Source organism: Canis lupus, chromosome 27, assembly GCF_003254725.2.
Source record: "Canis lupus dingo isolate Sandy chromosome 27, ASM325472v2, whole genome shotgun sequence".
In the NCBI taxonomy this organism is placed as follows: Eukaryota; Metazoa; Chordata; class Mammalia; order Carnivora; family Canidae; genus Canis; species Canis lupus.
In genome coordinates, this window is record NC_064269.1 from 40,448,123 (window position 1) to 40,465,369 (window position 17,247).

At 35.3% G+C, this 17,247-nt stretch overlaps 2 protein-coding genes across 7 annotated transcripts in view; one reads left to right on the forward strand and one right to left on the reverse strand.

Moving 5' to 3' along the window:
- The window catches only part of AKAP3 (A-kinase anchoring protein 3), a 38,750-nt gene that overhangs the window by 7,138 nt on the left and 14,365 nt on the right, over nucleotides 1-17,247 (forward strand). For 4 of the 6 annotated variants that reach the window (XM_025461883.3, XM_049102357.1, XM_025461884.3 and 1 more), the window contains 2 exons: nucleotides 632-727; nucleotides 10,034-12,385. In XM_025461883.3, coding sequence (XP_025317668.1) covers nucleotides 632-727; nucleotides 10,034-12,385 — 2,448 coding nt within the window. Of the gene's footprint in view, nucleotides 1-631; nucleotides 728-10,033; nucleotides 12,386-12,768; nucleotides 12,846-17,247 lie in introns of all 6 variants that reach the window. The other 2 variants (XR_007406332.1, XM_049102356.1) reach the window with 2 other exon arrangements.
- DYRK4 (dual specificity tyrosine phosphorylation regulated kinase 4) overlaps nucleotides 14,483-17,247 on the reverse strand; it is a 63,094-nt gene continuing 60,329 nt past the window's right edge. The window contains exon 17 of the mRNA XM_049102360.1: nucleotides 14,483-14,615. The gene's annotated coding sequence lies outside the window, so the exon portion shown is untranslated. The remainder of the gene's footprint in view (nucleotides 14,616-17,247) is intronic.

Sequence of the window (17,247 nt, forward strand, 5' to 3'; positions counted from 1 at the left end):
CACAAAGGTCCATTGGATAGTGCATGTGGCATCCCTTTTCTCTTGGCATCCAGAGTTTGGCTGATCCATAGAGACTAAGAATTTCCCCAAGATCCTTGGCTATTTGGAGAGGGACTGGTCTTAAGGAGAAGCTTCTAAGACTTGTGGCTAATATAAGTTAAGTTAGTGCTCTAGAAATTAATGAAAATGAAGCATATAATACTTTAAAAGACAGGAATAGGCAGGGGAAATACAAATTAATTCTATTTTGATCATATTGAGTTTTGAGTGTCTGTCTACTGAAAATCCAGGATATGGAAAGGCTGTCAAGCAAGGACACATAGAGCAGGGCAGGGCTTCATAGGTTCATTTATGAACAAATCATATTAAGTACCTCTAGCATATAAGAGGCATTGGCCTCAGTACTAGAGATAAATATATTTAAGAAATCTTCCTGCAGTGAAGAACTGGGAATGAAGAGATCTTCATTCTCAGTAGGTAGGTTGAAGTAGCTCTTGGGACAGGACTCTACTGAAAGCATTGCTCCTGTTTTCTACATCTCAGCCATTTGCCTTATTTCTCCTTACTTTCATGTAACTTGTCCCTTTGATGACCATTTCTCTTTCTCTCTTTTATTTTTTTATACTTCCAGATGTCAGATAAGGTTGACTGGTTACAAAGCCAAAATGGAGTATGCAAAGTTGATGTCTATTCACCTGGAGACAGCCAACTCCAGGACTGGAAAATGGTAAGCATCCATCTCTTTATAAATACTCATTTAGGAATAAATGGAGTACCATTAAGAGTAGGCTTATGCTCTTCACCACCACTGCCTACCTCTTATTTTTGAAGGTGAAATTCTTGGGGAAAAACACAAACTCCTCTAGACCAAAAAATTCCTATTCATATTGTTTTGGAGGCAAAATTCTATAATATTATAATTTCATAGAAGAAATCTAATTAATGCAAAACCTATATATTACAGCTGTAAATTTTTTTAAATTTTCAAACAGAAAGGGATTGGATTTCAAATAGAAATGTTACAAAGTTCATAGAAACTATTTTTTAAAATGTAAGGTACCTCAAAATTCTCAGAACTATAAGCTCTCATCTAAGTAACATTATCATTCTGCCTTCATCATTCAACAAACATTTATTAAGTGCTTAGTATCAGGCACTGTAAGTCAGGGTCCAGTCAGAAGATGGAGATCATAGCACACAATTTGATATTAAAAATTTTAGTGAAAGATAGTTAACAAGTTAACTACTAAACACTGTAAGACCCTGAGAATTTCAGAAGTAGCAAATATAGAGAGCAGCTACTACCCCCCTAGGTTGCAAGAGAGTGAACAGGAAGAGACTAAGAACTCACAGTAGTTACCTCTCCTTCAGCCAAGGTGGCTTCAGATTTCTTTGGAGAGAGTATGGCTTGCCATAGGACGACTAGCCTGCTGGGGCAGAAGATGCTTGCCAGAGGGTGCAAGTGCACTAGAAGTGCGGCATCTCTCCAGTGCCCTCTACTAACAAAGCCAGTTGCCAAAGAAGAAATGTTTAGAGGGGTCCAGTTCCAATGTCACAGAGCAAGGCAAAGAAAGGTGGACTTTCTGTTGAGAGACAGTCATGGATGACTGGCGTAGACCCTGTGCTAAGTCCTAGAGTCAGAGATGTAAAAACAAATTAGACAGAATTCTTTTTTTTAGAATCTCATAATCTAATGAAATCACTATGGTAATTCCCATCCTTACTATTATTATTTATCAAACACCTATTTGCATACAATGTTCTATTTATACCCATCTCCTATTTTCCAAAATCTATTTGATCTGTCTTATGTAGCCTAAGAGAGATAATACTATCAAACCTACATAAGACATTAAGATGTATAGATAATAAATATCCAATTATTCTAGAGTAAGTACCAACCAAAACAGCTGCTATTAGATCTTTTGTTTACCTCTGCTCTTTCATGTAGAAAAATAAAAGATAGATGAATTTCAATACTAAATAAAATTTAAAAAGTCATGATTTTTCATTAAGGGAGGAGCACTCTGGAGAATAAAAAAAAGAAAAAGAAACAATTAATGCCCTCATAGACCTTACAATTAATTTGGGAAAATAAAAAATATAAATATAATCTAAAAATTAGCCTAATTGTAAGAAGTTCATGATAATTTGCCGAGTGAGTTTTCTGGCAATAATTGGATTAGGTGTTTAAAGTACAGATCAAAGTGGGAAGTGGTCAGGGAAAATTTCATAAAGTGTATTTAACAGAGCTAGAGGTGAAGAATAGGATGGTAGGTATATGTGTTGACTTCAAACTAAGGTACTGGAGCAGAAGATGGCTGAGGAGAGAAAATTAAACTTTTTTTATTTTTTTTTATTTTTATTTTTTATTTTTTTTTATTTTATTTTTTTATTTTATTTTTTTTTTTCTTTTCCTTTTTTTTTTTTTTTTTATTGGTGTTCAATTTACTAACATACAGAATAACACCCAGTGTTGGGGAATATAAACTTTTTTTATATTCTCCTTCATGGATGTGAAAATTTTCCCTGGCCTTAATTAAGAAAGATTCAGAAATCATTTGGCATCCACCTTCTCCAGCTGCCTTTGATACTACTGTATAAGAAGAGAGGTAAAGTTTGCAAGAAGGGAATGGGGTTTGGAAGAGATGGGATGTTTGTAGACTGCACTGATAAAAAAGCACATGTGGTTAGCCTTTCATTAACCACTTTTGCAAAATCCTCCTGGGTCAAGTGGAATAATGGACATAAGGTGCATACTTTCTAGATTTAAAAAATGTAAACGGGCAATAAAAACCTAAAAACACAGAAGACTAACACAGCTCTTTATACTCCATCATAAAACTGTGTGCTATGCTATATCTTTTTAATGCTCTGGGAAAAGAATCAAAAAAGATAAAAGAATAAGCCCCACATCTGCATTATGAGAAGACTTTCATATACATGTTATAGCCCAATTACAGAAACATACCTATTTGCAGAATGTTTTTATAGAAACTGTAGGTGAAACCTGGTAGAAAGAATTTCTTAGTCTCATCTTCCTAGATATGCCTATCTTTAAATAAGTGGGTAATATTAAGGGATAATTTTCAAAAAAAAAAGTACAAAATCCAGACTCTCAATCAGATACGAAAATGAACACATGTTAAGGATTTTATTTAACTCATTAATGAGGAGACTGGTGAGGTGTTACAACCAGTTCAAAGAAGAATTTAAAAAGAGATGTATTACAGATCAGGAATATTAAAATGAATGTACAAGTAGAGGCAAAACTAGCCTCTTTTACAGTGGGGAAGGGAAGGGAGCTGAACCCCTACAAACAGAATTTACATGTCTACAGATATGAAGAATTATTCTGCATTGTTGTCAATTATCTACAGCTAACAGTTGTAAAATACTTCCCATAGATTCAAAATCTGATTATGTGGGAGGCTGTAAACAATGCTTAGTCTATAAATTGTAGACTATAGACAATGCATTATTTTCTATTGGAGCATGATTTTTTTTTTCTCTACAGTTACCTCCATTTCAATAAATCTCAAAATAAGGTGATTTTTATAACAAAATCAGGCTAATATCTTCAGACTTAGTCAGTTATTTACATAGATAAACCAGATAGGCCATAGCAACCAGATAGGCCTTAAGTTTGCTTTACTGGAAGTTTTCATAACGAAGCTCTGGTTGAACTTTTTTTTAAAGGCTTCCATTATTTGCTATCCTGAGACTAGGAAGATGAGACTAAGAAATTCTTTCTACCAGGTTTCACCTACATTTTCTATAAAAACAAGAATGTATACCACTGGGATTCCCTGAAACCATTGTTCCTAAATACAGTTAAGTTATACTAATAAAAACTTTTAGGCAAAGTACTTTTCATTTTTCTATTTCATTAAAAAAAATGTGGGGAAGGCGAAGTATATAATTAAAAAAAAAGAGAGAGAGAGAGTAAGGTATAATTGTGAACTGTTATACACCAGCTAAAGTGCAGACTGGCAGACAACTTTCTATAGCCATATAAATCCCTTCATAACCAAGTGGCAGAAATGGACATATTTATTAACAGACCAAAAGATATAGCCTCTCTATCACAATAAAAAAATAATAAGCAAAAAAAAACCCGTAAGAATCAAAAGCATATAACCTATTTTTAATCATCAGTGTTTCAATATTCTACCTTACTTAGAAATTATCAAAATATCCAATGAATATCCATTAAATAGCAGTGTTTTAAGTTACATAAAGATGCTGAAAATTTACCATCAAGCCAACAATACTATAAAATATAATAACTTGAAATAAAATTTTTTAGAATAATACCCAAGTTGAATAAACACAAATATATATTTTTCATGATCTTAAACATAAAGTAGAAGTAATATTAGCTTGCTGGATTTGTATAACCTGTATAAGTTTATGAAGAGCATATCAAAGTAAAAAGTGCATACTCACATTATACTTCATACTGATAAATCATAAAGGACAGCTAGCTGTTTTTATTAAATCAAAATTATTAAACTTACCTTGTTTGCCAAAGGTTATCCTAACTTATGTGACCTTAAGCTCCTAAAATTTTTCTGGATTAGGTTCTTTAAGCGTACTTTACCAGTCAGAAAAAGATCCTTTATTTAAGGGACTTTATAATCTAATTTGGTATCATATGGAAGTAGGAAGATATTATTGTTTACATTTAATGTTTTTCTGAATGACAAATACTGATAGCTTATAGCCTCAATTCTAAACTTTCAGCCATTAGATTCAAATGTCCAGTTTTCAACAACAATCACAAAGGAACAGGAAAAGTGTGACTCACTCAAAGGAAAAAGTAGGCCAACAGAAATTGTGTCTGAAAAAGACCTGATGATGGCAGATCCACTAGACATAGACTACAAAACAACTGTCTTGGGATTTCTGGGTGGCTTAGTCAGTTAAGTGTCTGCCTTCAGCTCAGGTCATGGACCCAGGTTATGAAATTGAGCTCTGTGTCAGGCTTCTGGCTTCTCCCTCTCCCTCTGCCCCTCCTCCCCCATTAATGCTTTCTCTTGCACTCTCTCTCTCTCTCAAATAAATAAAGAAAAAACATATTAAAAAGCAAAATGAACGATTGTCTTAAAGATGTTCAAAGAAATAAATATGGAGAAAGTAAAAAAAAAGTGTATGAACAAAATAGATATATCAATAAAGAGGTAGAAAACCTAGAGTAACCTAAAAGAAATTCTGTAGATGAAAAGTATAATAACTGAAATGAAAATTTCACTGAAGGGATTTGGAGGCAGATTTGAGCAGGCAGAGGAAGGAATCAGCAAACTTGAAAATAGAACCATGGAAATTATCAACTCTAAGGAACAAAGAGAAGAGATTGAGGAAAAGTGAACACAGAACCAAAGGGGCCTGCGGGACACCATCAAGCAAACATACATTGTGGGAACCTCAGTAGGAGAAGAGAAAGAGAAAGGGCAGAGAGAATATTTGAAGAAATAATGGCTTAAAGCTTTGCAAATCCGATGAGAGACATGAATATAAATATCCAAGAAGTTCAACAAACTCCAACAAAGACGAACTCAAAGATAACCATGCTGAGACACATTATAATCAAACTTTCAAAAAACAAGGATGAATGGAATATTAGTAGAAGTTTTTGATACTTCCATGTCTGAACCACAAAAGTCTCCCATTCAGTTCTCAGTGATCTTGATTGTTCCTTATACACTTGAAGAATAGGTTTTGAGGCCCTAGGGGAGAGTAAAACCATGCAAAAGCAGAGCCTAGGTCCCTGAGTTACTGCAAAGAAAGCTTCTTATTGAATGTCCTCTCTAAACAAAGTGATTGAGAAATACTCCTGTTTCCTTATACCACTAGTACTTCAGGGGTTATCTGACTTAAAACTAGCATTATCCCAAATAATATATTTTGCTTGTGTCATCTTGCTGCCAGAAATGCCCACTTTGTTATATCTATCAAATGTTTAGAACTCCATCTCAAATGCCACTGCTTTTTCTAGTTATCCACCCAAAGCTATATGTCCCTTTTGTAACATTAAACATCTTTTTATTATTTTATAGCACCAATCACATAGTATTTAGTAATATCTGTGTTCATATTTCATCTCTACAGTAGACTTTATGTTTCTAGAAGGCAAAGATCATATTTCTTTTATCTTTATATGTCCCACAATATCTAATAGAGTGTATTGTATACAGATACTATATATATATTGAATTATGCAGGTGGTTTGTGTTACACATTACCTCCCCTAAATCCCTAAATCACTTCTTCAGTAGAGGACCATCAGGTTGGTCCTCCTGGTGGATAGTTTGTATATTTGAACCTGATTTTCCATTTCTTGAATGCAGTCTCTGCTCTGACCTGACCACCTTTTCTCTGTCTCTTTCTCAGACATGCTTATAGGCAGCTTTCTTTCCTAAAACTTCTTCTGAAGGCTAAATTATGTCCATATAGAATTTCCCATTTGTTACTGATCTTTGGTTCAGAAAAACAATTTTTTAAAAAATTCATCACAGGAATTCAGAAAGTAGTTTCCCCACAACTCCCACCTGGTCTGATAGGAATGAATCACAGTACACATCCCTAGCCATACTGTCTTCCAGCATTTCTCTTCTCCAGAGCACCACTCTCCCATGCATGGGAAGTCAAGTTTTATTCCTAATACTCTGACAGATGGTTAAGTGTGTTTCACTGCATTACTCTAAAAATCAAGCTTATTGACTTTTCTTACTCTTCTCTTACCTCTTCTGAAATTTAACCTTAATTTGAAATGTTTGAGCAGTATTATCTTATATACACACTCTAAGAGTACAAATTTTTGTGCATATTATCTCATTTAATACTAATTGCAACTACATGATGAAATTATTAAAACTAATAATAATTACCATATGATCCAGGAAGTCCACTTCAAGTGTATATCTGAAGGAAACAAAATCACTATTTCAAAGAGATATCTATACCCTATGTTTATTGCAGCATTATTCACAATAGCCAAGACATAAAAGCAACATAAGTGTCCATCCATGGATGAATGAATAAAAAAAATGTGTATATACACAATAGAATATTATCCAGCCATAAATAGAAGGAAGTCTTGCCATTTGCAATAGCATAGATGGATCTAGAGGGTGTTAAGCTAAGTGAAATAAGTCAGACAGAGAAAGACAAATACCATATGATCCCACTTACGTGTGGAAACTTAAAAAATAAAACTCACAGATACAGAGAACAGATGGGTGGTGTGAGAGTGAGCAAAATGGGTGAAGAGAGTCAAAAGGTATAAACTTGCAGCTATAAAATAAATAAGTCCTGGGGATTTAATGTACAGCATACTGACCACAGTTAATTATACTGTATTGTATATCGGATGTTGCAAAGAAAGTAGATCTTAAGCATTCTTATCACAAGAAAATTAATTTTGAACTATGGGTGGTGAAGGATGTTAACTAGACTTATTGTGATAATTTTGCAATATACACAAATATTGAATCACTATATTGCCCATTTGAAACTAATACAATTTTATGTCAATTAAATCTCAATAAAAAATAATAAACTTTCAGCATGCATCAAAAGTAATCACAGAAACACAAGACTCCCCTGTCCAGAAATCAAAGAGCTCTTCTTCCAAGTGGGCACAAAATTCTTAATTACTTTGAGGTTGAGATGGGCAAAAAATACTAGCAAAACAAACTTTCCATTGTTTTACCCAACAGAGAATAGATCTCTATAAACAATTAGTCCATTAAAGAGATCACTGCCACCAATGACTATTAGCCCTAAAGGAACAAAAATGAAAAGCCAATGCAAAATTAATACAGAGGAAAATTAAAACTAGAAAAAAAACATAATATCTGCAAAGTTCTATTGCCACCTTAGATTCACTTCTGAGGTCAAAGAAAAAGAATGCATGCACTTCCCTCAGGATGACATTTACCTCTGTTAGGTGAATCTATTGGACATCTTGGCAAAGACTTCAAAAACTGTTAAAAGATCATTTTTAGAGAAGGATGAAATAATGACTTTCATACATGTATAAAAATAAACTCATGGTGGGGCTCAGACTGGGTGCCTCAGTCCTTTAAGTGTCAGACTCTTGATCTCAGATCTTGATCTCATGGTCATTAGCTCAAGACTCGTGTTGGGCTCCATGCTGGATGTGGAGCCTGCTTTTAAATAACTTTTAATTAACTAACTAATTAATTAAAATAACATGGTAAAGATTTTAATGATTAACAAGGAACTGGTGGGATTCAAAGGAGAATTAAAGAAAAAAACCACATATTATAGGTCAGGAATATTGAAGTGAATGTGCAAATGGAGGCAAAACACAGTGGAACCTTCTCTGGTCAGAATTAACATGTATAAACAAGAATTATACTGCAATTGCTATCCATTATCTACAAGATTGTAACATAGCTTCAAGAGAATCAGAATCAGAAAATGTGGAAGGCTGTGCTATAGCTTATGCATAGTTTTCCACTGAAGTATGAAATTTCCCTAAAGTAGCTATTATTCAAATTAGGAGAACCATTTAAAAGGACTTTGCCCCAAACACCATGGCCCACAGACAGGTTAAACCAGCCCCATAGCAGACTGGCGAAACTGCTTTTCTCTGCTTTCCAAGTCATCAAAACATAGCAGTGTACTGCAGGTGTGGAGAACCAATTCTAGAGTCAGAACTGGATTTGAATACTAAACTCCATCATGTGGAGGCTATGAGATACTAGCCAATTTATGTAACCTAAGCTACAGTTTGCTCACCTATGAAACCAAAACAATACCTCTCCTGCAGTCTGTATATGAGGAGGAAGTGAAATAATGTGTGTAAAGCACTCAGCACAGTGCCTGGCAAACACAGGTATTTAAGAAATAGTAACTAGTAACTTATGTGACACTTGGTAGTTAAAATACCAAATTATTCTTTAAAAATTGGCAATACTTGTAGTCATTCCTAGATAGACATTACTCTAATAATCACAGTGCTCCTTTACATTTGATAGTAAATAGGACATTTTCACTTCTTATTCTGGTCTATGTTCAGATGAAAATTATAAATTGCAATGGGGAAATATATAAATATGTACATGTGCTTATCACAGCTAGTGTCCATTAAAGAATCTATATTCATTCAAAACTAATAATTGTCCAGATATTAACTCATTAATTATAAATTAGATTGTTCAGTTAAGTGATATCAAATAGTTCATTGGAAACCATTTAACATATCAAGACTGTGCTTGTATAGCCCAGCAAAGTGATTAATTATGCACAATTGTCCTTGAATTCTCTAATTTTTTGAAAACTATAGTTGTACTAAGAGACCTAAATAAAAACAGGTAAGCCCTAGAAAATAGCAAGTAATACAAATATAAGAAAATTTTGATTCAGTTTAAATGCTAATTCTGCTACATAGCTGTAAATATCAGATCTTAAGGATGTATGTTGTTAAAAGCAGTATACTGTAGTGTCTGAGAGCATGGGCTCTAGAGTCAGACTACATGCATTGGAACTCTTGCTCCATCGGTGATTATCTGTATAACTTCAGATAAGTAACTAACTTGATTTTTCCTTTCTTCAGTTCCCTCCTCTGTAAAATGCATATAATAAGAGAGCCAACATTTAAGTTTACTGCAAGAATAATGTTAAGTGAGGGGATGCCTGAGTGGCTCAGTAGGTTAAATGTCTGCCTTGGCTCAGGTCATGATCTCAGGGTCCTGGGATGAAGCCCTGCTCAGCGGGGATTCTGCTTCTTCTTCTCTCTTTACCCCTCCCCCTCTCTCATGTACCTTCTCTCTCTCACTCTAATAAATAAAATCATTTTAAAAATACTAAAAAAAGAGAATACTAATAAGTGAGATAATAGTCTTAAAATACTTGGAATAGTGCCTGATACACACTAAGTACTCAATACATGTTGGTTACTTTTATTGTAATGATACAGCAGTTAAGGCTGGAGAGAGGTGACCATTTTTGTAACTAGTCTTTGAGTTTGTCCTGAATGTCCCATATCTTTACTTTGTTATAGTCGGATGAATGCTTGTCTATTTTTAAGGAAGCTTCAACTGATCCTATCAGAGTGCTCAGCTGGCTCCGCAGAGACCTGGAAAAAAGTACAGCAGGGTTTCAAGATGTTAGATTCAAGCCTGGAGAATCCTCATTTAATGGGGAAATGAGCAACTTAGGAGATCCCCGCAAGGGTTTCTCTGTGAATTATTACAATTCCACCACCAAGGGCAGTCCAGGAAGATTGCATTTTGAGATGAGTCACAGAGAGAACCCTGTCCAGGGTCCCAGTGTCCAACTTGGTAATGGAAGTTCAGTAGATGAAGTTTCCTTCTATGCTAACCGCCTCACAAATCTAGTCATAGCCATGGCCCGCAAGGAAATCAATGAGAGGATAGATGGCTCTGAAAACAGATGTATCCATCAGTCATTGTACATGGGAGATGAACCCACACCCAACAAAAGCCTGAGTAAGGTGGCATCAGAGCTGGTGAATGAGACTGTCTCTGCATGTTCCAAGAATACTACCTCAGAAAAGGCTCCAGGCTCTGGTGACAGAGCCTCAGGATTATTACAAAGTCCTCCAAATTTGAAATATAAGACCACTCTGAAGATCAAGGAGAGCACCAAGAAAAGCAAGGGTCCAGATGACAAGCCTCCTTCTAAGAAGTCTTTCTTCTATAAGGAGGTGTTTGAATCTCGTAATGCGGGTGATGCCAAAGAGGGTGGAAGGTCCTTACCTGGGGAGAGAAAGGTATTCAGAGGGCAGGAAAGGCCTGATGACTTTACAGCTTCTGTTAGTCAAGGGATCATGACCTATGCTAACAGTGTGGTATCTGACATGATGGTTTCCATCATGAAGACACTGAGGATCCAAGTGAAGGACACAACAATTGCCACCATTCTGCTAAAGAAGGTACTGCTGAAGCACGCAAAAGAAGTTGTCTCAGATCTCATTGACTCCTTCATGAAGAATCTCCACAACGTCACAGGGACCCTCATGACTGATTCAGACTTTGTCTCAGCTGTAAAAAGAAGTCTGTTCTCTCATGGAAGCCAGAAGGCTACAGATATCATGGATGCTATGCTGGGTAAGCTATACACTGTAATGTTTGCAAAGAAACCTCCTGAAAATCTGAGGAAAACCAAGGACAAGTCTGAGAGCTACTCCCTTGTCTCCATGAAAGGGATGTGTGACCCTAAAAACCAAAATACAAACTTTGCAAGCATGAAATCTGAAGGTAAATTGAAGGAAAAAATGTACTCTCCTGCATCCAAACCAGAGAAAGAGAAGAGTTGTGCTGAAACTCTGGGTGAACACATTATCAAGGAGGGATTGACCTTTTGGCATACAAATCAACAAAAAGAAGGAAAATCTCCAGGTTTCCAAAGGGCAACATTTGCAGCTCCCAACAAACAGTACAAGCCTGTACCAGACATCCCTCTGGGATATCCTCTGGATACTTGCAACCTCAGTCCCCCTATGCATCACCGAGAGAAACCTGAGAATTTTATATGTGATTCAGACTCCTGGGCCAAGGATCTGATCGTATCTGCCTTACTTCTGATTCAATACCACCTGGCCCAGGGAGGAAGCATGGATGCACAGAGTTTCCTTGAAGCTGCTGGCAGCACCAACTTGCCTGCCAACAAGTCCCCTGTAGTTTCTGATGAGTCCAGCCTTAAATCTCCTCAAATGGGAGGTGACCAAGAAGAAGCAGAAAAGAAGGATCTAATGAGTGTTTTCTTTAATTTTATCCGGAATTTACTTAGTGAGACCATTTTCAAGAGTGACCGTAGCTCTGAACCCAAGGTACCAGAACAGCCAATTAAGGAAGAATATAGCCACCAGTGTGAAAGACCTATAACCCCTTCTCCCATCAAATTAAGTGAAGGCGATGAGACTGGTGGTACCTTTGCTGGGCTGACCAAGATGGTTGCTAACCAGCTAGATGGCCACATGAATGGGCAAATGGTAGAACATCTAATGGACTCAGTGATGAAGTTATGTCTCATTATTGCCAAGTCCTGTGACTCTCCCTTGGCAGAGCTAGGAGATGATAAGTCTGGAGATGCGAGCAGGCCAACTTCAGCCTTCCCAGATAGTTTATATGAGTGTTTACCAGTCAAGGGCACAGGGACAGCAGAAACGCTCCTGCAGAATGCCTATCAAGCTATCCATAATGAACTGAGAGGTATATCAGGACAGCCCCCTGAAGGATGTACAGCACCCAAAGTGATCGTCAGCAATCATAGCCTAAGTGATACAGTTCAGAACAAGCAACTGCAAGCAGTACTCCAGTGGGTAGCTGCATCTGAACTAAATGTCCCTATTTTGTACTTTGCTGGTGATGATGAAGGAATCCAGGAGAAGGTAAGGAAGTAGAGTCAGAGGAATTTGGAAAGATTTGTTAATGGTTAAGTAGGGTTTTAAGTTCTGTTTTCTTTCTGAATGGGAAGATAGCTACAAGTGTAGGCTGGGGAAGGGAGAATTTGAAGATGCACCTTGGCAGAGATAATGGATAAAGTAAAATTGGATTTTGCCCAATAAAAGGCATATCAAAAAAGAAAAGGGATATATATATATATCACCTGCCGGGAGGCATCCTGGGAATGTATTGAGGAGGCAGGAGGTTAGGGTAAAGGATCTAGGTTTATACCCTTTCAAACTCGTCATTACTCTCTCAGCTGGTTGTCTAGGAAGTGTTGGGGATTCGAGAGATTCAATAATAACATCCCTCTTCCCCTTACTCTAAGTTCTGAATCAACTGAGAAGTAAGACTAAAGAATAAGGCAGATGAGAAATCAACCTATCACTGATATTACTGAAAACGGTAAGTGTGTGCCTTCTAACTCCTTGCTCTTCCCAGTGTAGGCCTTGGAACTGCTTACTGAAGAGAATTGTGCATGTGTCTGGTAAAAGTGGCATATAACTTTACAGGCAGACCTCAAAGGCATTGTGGTCTAGATCGCTGCAATAAAGCAAAGTCAAATTAATTTTTTTGGTTTCCCAGTATACTGTACTATAGTCTACTAAGTGTGCAATAGCATTATTTCAAAGAAAAGGGCATACTTAAATTTAAAAAATGCTTTATTGTGATGAGTACTGGGTGCTATACTATATGTTGGCAAACTGAATTTAAATTTAAAAAATAAAAGATGCAAAAAATAAAAAATAAAAAAAAATAAAAGATGCAAAAGATTAAAAAAATTAAAAATGCTTTTTTGCTAGAAATGCTAACCATCATTTGAGCTATTAGCAAGTATATCACTAGTCAAGATCACTACAACAAATATAATAAGGATGGAAATGTTTGAAATATTTCTAGAATTACCAAAATATGACATACAGAGTGAACAAATGCTGTCAGAAAAATGGCACCAATAGATTTGCTTGGTGCAGGGTTTCACTTTGTAAAAAACGGAGTATCTGCAAAGCACAATCGAGAAAAAACATAATGAAACAAGTATATGAGTTTCAGGTGTACATTATAATTTGATATCTGTACATACTACAAAGTGATCATCACCATAGGTATAGTTACCATCCCTCACCCCACAATTCAGCTCTTTGACCCATTTCACCCACCCCTAACCCAGTTTCCCTCTGGTAACCACCTGTCTGTTCTCTGTATTTGAGTTTGTTTTGTTTTGTTTTTAAGAGTCCACATATAGATGAAATCATACAGTATTTGTCTTTCTCTGTCTGACTCATTTCACTTAGCGTAACTTGTCCACCTTCAAGTTGTCAAAATTTTCTCCTTTTTATGGCTGAGTAGTATTCCATTACACACACACTCACACACAGCCCATACTTTCTTTATCCGTTTATCCATTAAAGGACGTCTTCTCCAACACTTGTTATTTCTTGCCTTTTTTATAATAGTCATTCTGACAAGTGTAAGGTGATATTTTATTGTGGTTTTGATTTGCCTTTTCCTGATAATTAGTAATATTGAACATCTTCCCAACACCTTTTCATGTCCCTGTTGACAATCTGTCTTCTTTCAAAAACTGTCTATTCAGATCTTCTGTCCATTTTTTGTTAGAGTATTTTAAAAATTTATTATTATCGAACATAGTCAACATATAATGTATTAGTTTTGGGTGTACAAGGTAGTAATTTTACAATTCTCAGTGCTCACCATAATAAATGTAGTCAGCACCTTTCACCATATGAGGTTATTACAATGTTATTGACCATACTCTCTATGCTGGACTTTTCATCTCCATGACTTTATAACTAGAACTTTGTACCTTTTATTCTCTTTGACCAATTTTGCCCATCTTCCAGCCTCCTTCCTTCTGGCAACCCCCAGTTTGTTCTCTGTGTTTAATAAGAGTCTTTTTGTTTGTTGTTTATTTATTCATTTGTTTTGTATTTTTAGATTCCACATATAAGTGAAATCATGTAACATTTGTCTTTCTCTGACTTATCTTTTAATTGAGTTGCTTGGTTTTTTGTTGTATGAATTCTTCATATATTTTGGATATTAACCTCTTATCAGATGTGTAATCTGTAAATATCTTCTCTCCATAGGCTGCCTTTTCATTTTGTTGACAGTTTCCATTGCTTTGCAGAGGATTTTTTGTTTGATGTAGTCCTATAAACAAAAAAAACAATTTTTACTTTGGTTTCCCTTGTCTTTGGAGCCAGACTCAAAAATATTTAATCCATTTTGAGTTAATTTTTTATATAGTGTAAGATAGTGGTCTAAGTTCATACTTTTGCATATTGCTATGCAGTTTCTTCAGCACCATATATTGAATAAAACTGTCATTTCCCTATTGCACATTCCAAGCTTCTTTTTGCAAATTAATTAACTATGTATGCTATGTATGTGTGGGTTTATTTCTGATCGATGTATTCTGTTCCATTGATGTTTGTGTCTGTTTTTAGTGGCAATATCATACTTTTTTTGATAAGTATACCTTTGTAGTACAGTTTAAAATCAGGGAGCATGATACAAACAGCCTTGTTTTTTCTTTCTCAAGACTGCTTTGGCTATTTGTGGTTCCATACAAATTTTAGAATTATGTGTTCTAGTTCTGTGAAAAATGCCACTGGGATTTTGATATGAATTGCACTGAATCTGTAGATTGTTTTGGGTAGTATGGACATTTTGACAATGTTAGTTCTTCCAATGCATGAGCATTTTATTTATTTACATTTACATTTATTTGTGTTATCTTCAATTTCTTTTATCAGTGTCTTGTAATTTTCATTTCACAGTTCTTTCACTTTCTTGGTTAAATTTCTTTCTAGATATTTTATTCTTGATACAATTGTAAATGGGATTGTTTTAACTTCCCTTTTTAAAAATAATTTGTTATTATTGTATAAAAACAAAACGGATTTCTGTTTATAGATTTCTTTCCTGTAATTTTACTAAACTTATATATTAATTCTAACAGTTTTTTGGTGGAGTCATTAGGGTTTTATATATATATATGTGTATATATATATATATATATATACATATATATATATATATACACATACCATATCATCTGTAATTAGAGACAATTTTACTTCTTCCTTCCTTTCTGATTAGGGTGCCCTTCATTTTTTTTTCTTGCCTAATTTCTGTGGTTAGGACTTCCAATAATATGTTGAATAAAAGTGTAAGAGTAGGCTTCCTTATCTTGTTCCTGATCTTACAGGAAAAGCTTTCAGCTGTTCAGCACTGAGTATGGTATTAGCTGTGGTTTTGTCATAGATAGCTTTCATTATATTGGAGTAGGTTCCTCCTATACCCACTTTGTTGAGTGTTTTTGTCATAAATGGATATTAAATTTTGTCACAGGCTTTTTTCTGCATCTATTGAGATGATCATATAACTTTTAACCTTAAATTTGCTAATGTGGTATATCATATTGATTGATTTGCAAATGTTGAGCGATCCTAGCATCCTAGGAATAAATCCCACTTGAGCACGGTATATGATTCTTTTATTATATTGTTGAATTTGGTTTGCTAATATTTTGTTGAGGATTTTGCATCTGTGTTTATTCGGGATATTGGCTTGTGATTTTAGTTTTTTCTGATGTCCTTGTCTGGTTATGTTATCAGGATAATGCTGGCTATGTTAAGTTGAGTTTGGACGTGTTCTCTCCTCTTCAATTTTTTTGGAAGAATTTGAGAAAGATAGGTAATAAATCTTCCTTAAATGTCTGGTAGAGTTCACCAGTGAAGCCTTCTGGCACTAGACATGTTTTGGGGGAGGTTTTTATTTATTTTTATTTTTTAAAAAAAGATTTTATTTATTTATGAGAGACGCAGAGAGAGAGAGAGAGAAAGAGAGAGAGAGAGAGAGGGAGAGAGGCAGAGACACAGGCAGAGGGAGAAGCAGGCTCCATGCAGGGAGCCAGATGTGGGACTCCATCCTGGGAGTCCAGGACCACACCCTGGGCCTAAGGCGGTGCTAAACCTCTGAGCCACCGGGCTGCCTGGCTTTTAATTATTAACTTAATCTCCTTGCTAGTAATTGGCCTATTTAGAGTTTCTTAATGACTCAGTTTTGAAAGACTGTATGTTTCTAGAAATTTATACATTTCTTCTAGGTTGTCCAATTTGTTGGCATGTGATTTTTCATAGTAGTCTCTTGTGATTCTTTGTGTATCTGTGGTATCAACTGTAACTTCTCCTCTTTCATTTCTGATTTTATTTGAGCTCTCCGTGTGTGTCCTTAGATGAAGTAAATCTCTTACAAACAACAAAGAGATGAGTCTTGTTTTTCTTAACCATTTTGTTGATTATTTTCTATTTTTGTAGATCCTCTCTGTTCCTTTCTTTTTTTTTAAAATTTATTTTTTATTGGTGTTCAATTTACTAACATACAGAATAACCCCCAGTGCCCGTCACCCATTCACTCCCACCCCTTTCTTCTCTTGCTTCCTTCTCTCATGGGTTTAGTGATTTTCTTTAGTGTTATGTTTAGATTTCTTTCACATTACCTTACGTATCTGCTATAGATTTTTGCATTATTGTTGCCATGAGGTTTACATATAACATCCTATTTATACAAAAGCCTATTTTGAGTTGATAGCAAATTTGAGCACATTTTTAAGATTCTATATTTTTACTCCCCACCATATTCTATTTGTTTTTGATGTCCTATTTTACATCTTTTTATTTTGTATGTCCCTTAACTATTACAGTGACAGGTAATTTTGCTACTTTTGTCTTTTAACCTTTATATTAACTTTATTTGTGGTTAATCCACCACTTTTACT